The sequence below is a fragment of the Dermochelys coriacea genome, chromosome 9, assembly GCF_009764565.3.
Source record: "Dermochelys coriacea isolate rDerCor1 chromosome 9, rDerCor1.pri.v4, whole genome shotgun sequence".
Classification (NCBI taxonomy): domain Eukaryota; kingdom Metazoa; phylum Chordata; order Testudines; family Dermochelyidae; genus Dermochelys; species Dermochelys coriacea.
In genome coordinates, this window is record NC_050076.1 from 102,699,028 (window position 1) to 102,707,789 (window position 8,762).

Below are 8,762 nucleotides of genomic sequence, written 5' to 3' on the forward strand. Positions count from 1 at the left end.
ATATAAATCTCTCCTCTGTTTTTTCCACCAAATGCATCCGATGAAGTGAGCTGTAGCTCACGAAAGCTTATGCTCTAATAAATTTGTTAGTCTCTAAGGTGCCACAAGTACTCCTTTTCTTTTTGCAAATACAGACTAACACGGCTGCTACTCTGAAACCTGTAAATAACACTGGAAGCACATCAGCTGATCCACCTTGTTCACTATAAGCTATCTACAAAAAGTAAACAAGAACAGAAACGGAACATCCCTGGCTGGAAAAACAAAGCAGCTTGCCAGCCCACTTCGAGAAGAGTAAACCCTACCCGCCTGGTAAGGCCCACACAAGGTCTCAAAAGTACCAGATGGTTGCAGTTCTGCTGACCTAGGTCAGAGGAGAAGCCAGAAGGATACTGTCTCGGGGAATAGTGCACACCACAACACAACCTGCTGCAGTTGCACAGTGCATGTCGGCACACAGGGTTGGGAAGAAGGAATGCATTTGGATCTGCTGCTGTCAGAACGCACTAGCCAATACTCCAGACATGGGCACCGATGCAAACAGCCAGTAAGGTTTAGCTAATGGCCCCAGAGTGCATGTTTCTGTGCTCTGTTTGGGGGAGAGGGGCAGGTTCTATCCCCCAACCCTGAGGGAAGTCTCCTGCACAGAGCCGGACCCTTCAGGTTTTGGGCTGAAAAAAATCAGCATTTGGCCTCTAAGAGGGACATCTGCAAAAGTGCCACATGTCCTCCTAGTTACACAAATGGTGTTGTTTCCAGCTGGGAGGTGGAGACCATTACCCAATGCTGCAATCCCAGCCAAACTTCTAGAGAAGAGTTATTCTTATGAGGCTTTTGTTCCTCTGTTTAAATTCTGAAGGGAAAAAAGAAAAAAGCTGCAGCAAACAAACAAAGGGATCAAAAGAAGAGGGCGGCTTCGAATCTGCTACTGCTACTGCAACAACACAATGCATGGTAACGAGATTCATCCAGTTCTCACTTAAGTTCAGGCATAACATGCATTGTATATCTTCTGCTGCTTTCCAGATACCACTGGCAAGGCCGAATGGGAGCGGGACCATTGTGAGAGATGCAAGGAAGAGGGAGGAATGGAAGGAAACCAAAATCTGGAGAAAATAGAAAGAAAAAGCTGAGACAAGAAGGGGTTTAAAAAGAGAAATGAATGGCAAAGGGAGAAAAAGCATAAAGGAACAGAGAGATTGAGGGAGAAGGTGCTTTTAAAAAGATGTGATTAAAACTAGTTTCAGAGTAGCAGCCGTGTTAGTCTGTATTCGCAAAAAGAAAAGGAGTACTTGTGGCACCTTAGAGACTAAAATTTATTTGAGCATAAGCTTTCGTGAGTTACAGCTCACTTCATCGGATGCATGAAAAATAAATTTGTTAGTCTCTAAGGTGCCAAAAGTACTCCTTTTCTTTTTATTAAAACTAGTGAATTCCAGTATAGGGAAGAAGAAGAAAAACCTGGAATCATTAAAAATTAAACAGCAGAGATTGTGTCACTAGTTATTTTGTTACCATGTCAGCTGTGATCACTTGTCTAGTCAACTTGGCGTCTTAAGCTAAACAATCAGATCTCTCACTGCCAGCCATCAGTTGCCAGATATGATAATCAGTCCTCAGAGGCCTCTCAGATATTCACCAAGACTCAGATAAATTCTCCACTCTGGGGCGGGTGGAGTCCGATAATGGGTCTGCACTGTAGCACCAGGCCCTCCCTCCCACACGTGTGCGTGCGCGCACACACACGCACACACACTAGTCAGCAAGAGATCTGCCGCTGACTGCGGCTGCACTATAATGCACACCAGTTATTTCTAACGGCAGTCAAGTGTTTCCCTACTAAGTATTGTACTGGAGGGAGAAAGAGGGGACTGGAAACTTCCCGGGGGGAGGGGGGAATGTGGGTACAGAGGTCCTCTGAGATTGGAGGCCGTGTCATGCTAACTGACACCATCTCCCTCCCCAAGCACTATAGTTGGAGCTGAGCCAGCACCACAGACCTGAGACATGGGTCTAGATCCAGATTTCTGATGTGCCACAAAGTGCAACACGGCCGGGATTCCACGTTCTCGTTCAGTCCATTACAGAGACTGGAGCCTGGCTCTAGAGTTCAAGCAGGCCCCAATGCTCAGGTTGCAGGCTGGCTCATGAACAGCTGTACAAGACTGCAACAAGCATACCCCATGACCTCTAAGGAGGAGGCCCACTACCGGAGAAGCCAGAACACTAGGCCCAAAGTGTGGCTCAGCCATACCCATGCCTTTCGCTGGCATCTTTGCTTAGCCTTTTTGGGTAGGCCTAGCACTTTTGTCATGGCCCCTGACCTGACCAATTCCTGTCCACCAGGACCCCACCATAATGCACATTGCTGGTCTCAAGACTTGCAGGGGAGAAGGGTCCGTGTGACAATCCATTGGGATATCCCCCCAAAGTGAACTCACTCCTTTTACATGAGCATATGGGGGGAGGTGGGGGATTTGAATCCTCCAAACACTAAACAGCCTTCTCTGCAGAAGTGGAGTCCAGTTGCTTGTTCCTTTAAGTTACATCTTCACAGCAGTCTTCACAGAGAAAAGTGCCAGAAACACACTCGGGGTTTTAAAGGACAGTTGAAATTCAGCTTTCCATTCTAGCTCCAGGATCAAAACCAGAGGGTGTGAGGACGTGACCTGGCTGCTTGCCTGAAACCTTCTCATGTACTGGAGATGAGCAGCACTGGGGTAAAGGCAATGTGCTGCTTGTAAGATTTCAACGCTTCCCCCCTATAGTTATGATTTACCATTTTACATTCCAATTAGAAAAAAGAAAAGGAGTACTTGTGGCACCTTAGAGACTAAAATTTATTTGAGCATAAGCTTTCATGAACTACAGCTCACTTCATTGGATGCATCCGATGAAGTGAGCTGTAGCTCACGAAAGCTTATGCTCAAATAAATTTGTTAGTCTCTAAGGTGCCACAAGTACTCCTTTTCTTTTTGCGAATACAGACTAACACGGCTGCTACTCTGAAACCACTCCAATTAGAGTGAGACAAAATTTCAAACAAAACTTCTTCTAACTGAAAAATGCAGATTCTGGTCAACTGAAATATTTAGTGAATTTGTGTCCAACTTCGCAAACTGTTTTGGTAAAAGAATATGGAAAAAAATCCAAAAGATCCAAGTGATTTGTTTTAACCATTTTTAAATGAAACATTTCAAACATTTCAATTAGAAACAATTCTTCATTTCAAATTTTACTTTGATTTTATTTTTAAAATTGTAAAAAAGTTAAACCCTCAGAAACAAAATGTCCTGTTTCAGGTCAAAAGAAATGTGTTTGCCCGGAAATGATTCTCCCTCCCCACTGCCCCCATCCCATCCACCATTTTTCGGTTCAGCCACTGAACCAAAACCTGGGTTGTTCTCAGAGCTTTAATTCCAATAGCTACCCCCAGGCACCATCCGAACACAGAAGGAGGAATAGTCCGTTTGCACTATAGAGCGTAAACTTACATCCTAAGCCCTAGTCTTGCAGTGAGGTCATGGAAATGAACTCATACGGCCATGCAGAGCCCAGCTGAAGTCGCTGGGGGATCCACTCCCAGGTTGCTCATTGCAAAGTCTAAACTGTGGACAGCTGATGTGAGGCTGGGCTGGGTATTGGAGAACTGGTGCCAGAGTAGAGTCCCAAGAAGCATGCATCTGTTTTTGCTCAAATGAAAAGTCAGCCATTCAGGCCTTATCTCAAGCAGTCACTGTGTCAGGATCATTTCACATTAGAGTGCATTCCAGGCTGCCAAAAGCATCCATCACTCGAACATAAGCTGGCCTGCCAGCTGAATCAGCGTCAAACTGAGGCCGAGGAAAACGGCTGAGAGAAGTAAAATGTGATTGTCAGCACAGCGCGGTACACAGGCAGTGGTGCCCGTGAACTGGATGGATACAACAGCATGAACCCAGTGTCTGATCGCCTCTGGGGCAGATGGGCTGTGGTTTTGTTTCCCTTTGGTTTGGTATCAGTATGAGCGCCATGCATTTCCTTCCCTGGGGCTGGAGCCGCAGGAGATCCTTTGAAGGGGAGAGGCGAGAAGAAAAAGTCTAGTTGAATTGGACCATTTAGTTCAACTGTCTCGTTAAGCAGAATACCCCCTTCTGCAGCACTTGGCTCATTCCCAGGGGGTCTTGCCTGCTCCCCACTTACTATGGCGGCCCCCACATTAGCAAATAGTTGGCACCAATACTATTTTAAAGCAGTTCCTGTTAGTATGGCCATGGCACCCAGAGCAGAGTGCCCCCCTCCCCAGAATGCCCTATTGCCCAGTGGTTAGGGCATCCATCTGGTCTGCCGCATTCAGAGCAGGGACTTGATGCTGGGTCTCCCACATCCCCAGGGAGTGCCCTCACCACTGGGCTATTGGCCGTCCTGGGCTGGGGTCTCCCCATCTGACCCAAGGAATGTTTAATTCCTTAGACCAAGTGGAACAGCTCCAGCAGGAGAGGCTGCCTGAGCGAGAGCCCAGCTCGGAGGAAGGTTTGGTTGCAACGGATACGTTGTGACACAGAGTTTTGGTTTCACCTAACCTGCATTTGCTGATGACAAAATTTCCCCAGCGGCTCTACTCCTCTACTGTCCACAGCAGTGCCAAGCCAGTTCTGGTCGCCCCTCCTTTCCTCTGCGTCTCTTCACTGCACCCCATTGCCATGCCAGCGAGGAAAGGAGGTCGGGATCGCAGTCAGAGCATGGTGGTGAGTCTTCCCAGCTCAGTCACACCTTGAGGGGACGCTCGGTGATCTGCCCCCTGACCATTCTCCCAATCGCAGACCCACTTCCACAGGCCTGGAACTGCAGCAGCATCTACTTCCCCAGACAATTCCTTCCCAGTGGTGCACTTGCTGCTTACGGTGCAGTAATGCAGCTGCATGGCCAGAGGTGTATTCAGGGTGTGGCCACAGCAGCACCTGGGACAAGTGCTGTGCATGGATGTGGCAGGGCAGTTTGACCAGGAGCTGCCTGGGGGGTGACTGAACTCAGGGGCTGTCTGCCTCGAACCCTGATCCGGCACAGCAGCACTATTTGCATCCACATTTCTCCAGGCCTGAAGTGCCCTCAGTTTTTGCCTGTTGACAACTGGTACTTCAGGGAAATTGCCAAGCCAGGTCGGAGAGCCAGAACAGTCTGCTCTGAGAGAGGTCTAGGCACTAGGAAGTGGCAGGTTTTGCAGAGCAGACTCTATAGCAAAGCTTGTTGTTCTCTCCTACCATCAGAGAGAGGGGCAGGAAAAACCAGCCCTGTATCTGAAAGCAGCGCATGGCTGAGGAACTTTCTGATTTCCCAGAAGTATTCTTTACAAAACAGAAATGCCTAAGCAGCTTTTGTCTGCCTAAGAACTTGATCCCCACTGGGCTGCAACCATCTTAAGCTGCCTAATTTAATTTCACCGGTGTTCAGAACACAGCCTAGTTTTTCTTGCAGTGTTTGCAAGTCACTTCTCCAGAAAGTATGTGCTCTTTCTCCCACCCTTTCTTTAGGAACTACAGAACATTTGATGTGGGGTTGGGATTCTGACGGGTCATGTTCTCTCTTATTATTTCTCCGTTTACCTGTGCAGCGAGGATTGGCCTGGGTGTGAATGTGTCTGCATGCCCTAGCGTTTGCAAGTGCTCTCCTGATGACACCATACACTGTAACAAAGCCGGACTGAGAGCTCTTCCTGCAGAATTAGCAGCATCTGTCGTTTCTTTAAACCTGTCTAACAATTTGTTAAGGATTCTTACTGCCAACACCTTCCGAAATCTGACTTTCCTCCACAGCCTCTGGCTGGATCGCAATAACCTCACCTTCCTATACCCAGGAACCTTTAGTGTCTTCAGCAAATTTACAGGAGCTGGATCTCAGCTGGAATTCACGCTTGACACTGCATGCTAATACTTTCAGGGGACTCTCCAACCTCATCAACCTGGATTTATCTAGCTGCAATATCTTCAAAATCCACCCACTGGTGTTTTTGTATTTGCTCTCCTTACAGGTACTTGACCTAACATCCAATAACCTGTGTTACATCCCGCAAGCCTTCAGAAGCCTGTCCAGCCTCACGAGACTGTCTTTGGAAAGAAACCACATCGAAGCCATAGGCCGAGATTCTCTGAAGGATCTGAAAGCCCTGTACGAGCTGAACCTCTGGAAGAATCGGATCTGGATGATTCAGAACGATGCCTTCGCAATGCTAAACAGGCTGGGGGTGTTAGATTTAGGACACAACCATATATCTGATTTGCCTAATAAGCTTTTCAATGGTCTGATCCAGCTCAAGACCATGCATCTGGAGGCCAGCAGAATCACCAGAGTCAACTGCTCTTTCAACTGCCTGCTTAACCTGAGAAAGCTGTACCTGAACCATCACCACATCTCATCTATTTCCCACACTGCCTTCTCCAATTTAAAGAAGTTGCAATTCCTTCACTTGAACAAAAACAATTTAAGTTCCCTTCCCAAGCACTTGTTGGCAGAGCTGCCAAAGCTGAAGTATGTGTTTCTATCCCACAACCCCTGGAACTGTGACTGCAAAATGCTTTGGTTCCCTACCTGGATAGCAACATATGAAGGGGCAGTTGAGGGGATGCAGTGTGCCTTTACAGTGCTTCACAACCAAACCCTGCTTGACGTCTTCACTCACAGCGAATTAATCAGCTGCTCAATACCACCTGGGCTGGCAAGTGCAGACAAGTGCGAAGAGACTGATGTCAACACTGCTGGCATGCCACATGCTATTTCTGACAAATTGCTTTGGATCACACTTGCCTGGTGTGCTTGGCATTTGGCAGAGATACTGGACAAATCATTTTCTGGACTTGGATCAGACATTTCAGCATTTTTTCTGTAATCTGTTTATAAAAAGCGAACAATGGATTTAGTTGCAGGAATGTGCTGAGATTTTGTAAATGAATAAACTATTGACAAACACTGTTTGCATCTTGCTATTGGCATAGCAAAATTAATTACCACAATGGCTATGGTAACAGGATTCTAATCGGACTGTAGCATTCCTGAGGGGTGAAAAGATCAGGTTATCAAGTTCTGTGCCAGGGCTCAGGTTGTTAATCTGTATTAATATGGCAGTGCATGAGTGGAGAGAAAAAGACTGCTCCAAACAGCACTATCCTTCACATGAGACAAAAACAAAGTCCCTTTTGCTTGTTTCTCGTTGGCATCCAGGTGAAAGCTGAAGATCCTACTTTTTGGATGGTATTTCCTATTTACAAAAAGGTTCTCATGTCCTTGTCTGTGTGAGTTGCTGTTAAATGTAGTGTCTTCACCATCAGCCTGTGATGTCACTTTGCATAATGCTTTGAGATGCCCCGAGTATGAGCATTCATATATATATCCATCTCAAGCTCTAGTCTCTGTAGTTTAACTTAATCAGGTTAACAGAGGCTTTCCTAGGGATACAGAATATCGTCCTGTGCATCTGGACAGCGCTTCCCATATTATGTACACTACAAAAAAAAATGCAAATATATATCCCAGCACATCTCAAATATCTATAAAACCACTTCGGTCATTTAGGGTCTACTTAAATGTGCAGTGTTTTCCCTCAGCTAGTACCTGGGAATGCAATACTGTATGAAATACTTCTACAATAAGAATTTTAAAGAGAGTCAGTGCAACGGAGTAACAGCACGTGCATGCCTGTCACAGACCTGTGGCATAAAACGGTATTTTAGCTCTCAGTTATTCTGTACAGTATCTTAAGCCTCATGAAGCACAGGCCTCTGTTCAAGTGCTTGAAGATGTGACCGTGGCGCACGCATTCTAAACCAGATTTGCCTTGTTACCTTTTATCAGTAAATACCCAGGACAGTGTAATTTCATCTCCCATATTCCCAAACAGCATCTCCAGCTTCAGGGAGTTTCCACAAGTCCCTGATGGTGCCGCAAGACCCCTCCCCCACTATTTGAGCTGTGCATTCTTTCCTCCCCGTCCAAGAAATTAGGCTCATTTATCTTCCTGAGAAGATTAAGTGTGTGGGTGTTTAAAACAACAAAGCCCGAAGCCCATTGCTGGCCAGTGGACCCACTATTGGAGAGCTCTGATGTCCTCAATGTCCCGTATTTAATACTAGCAGGATTGCACAGACATGAAATAAACCTTTTAAAGTGGAAAAACCAAACCAACCTAGAAGTAATTGCCTATTTAGTTATTAGATATTGGTGGGTTTGTTTTCAATCTTTCTCTGTGCCTGTTCCTCTCTCAGCTCTTGCCGGCTGGCCTGGTTTGATTTACTGCCTTTCTACTCCCAAACGCCCCCTGCAAACCTGCTTCAAACATTCCATTAATATCTCTTGAAAACTGGCAACCGACCACCATCGGTCAGGAGGCTGCTCTCTGTGGAGACTCAAGTGAGGCAACAGGCCCGGCCCAGGGATTCTAGAAACAGGATCAGTCGGAAATGGATTCTGGCTAGACCGCAGAGCCTGGCTGCAGCTGGGAGACCGTATCTGAAAGCATCCAGCATGCCCTTTTGTGAACTCCTCCACTTTCTACACGGTACTAACTAGACATTCCTCGCCGGGCTCTCCACGGACAGAAGGCTGACTGCCCTAGGGGATCCCTGTAGCCCCAGCTTCTCACCGACACATGGCACAGTGCAGCTCCATGAGGGAAGGCAGAAGTGGCCTTTCTGTGATGACCACCATCGTTGTCCAATAGTTAGGACTGAATCAATGTCCTTCAGAGCTAAAATCATGGGCCAGGCTGTGGAGATGCCAAGCGTAGGTCGACG

At 46.8% G+C, this 8,762-nt stretch overlaps 1 protein-coding gene across 1 annotated transcript; it reads left to right on the forward strand.

The window, feature by feature from the left end:
• The first annotated feature begins 5,553 nt into the window (after positions 1-5,553).
• Positions 5,554-6,862, forward strand: LOC119860954 (nyctalopin-like). Its single transcript, XM_038415181.1, is given in 2 exon segments — positions 5,554-5,853; positions 5,855-6,862. Coding segments are annotated over 2 exon segments (1,308 nt in total).
• The last annotated feature ends 1,900 nt before the right edge of the window (positions 6,863-8,762 follow it).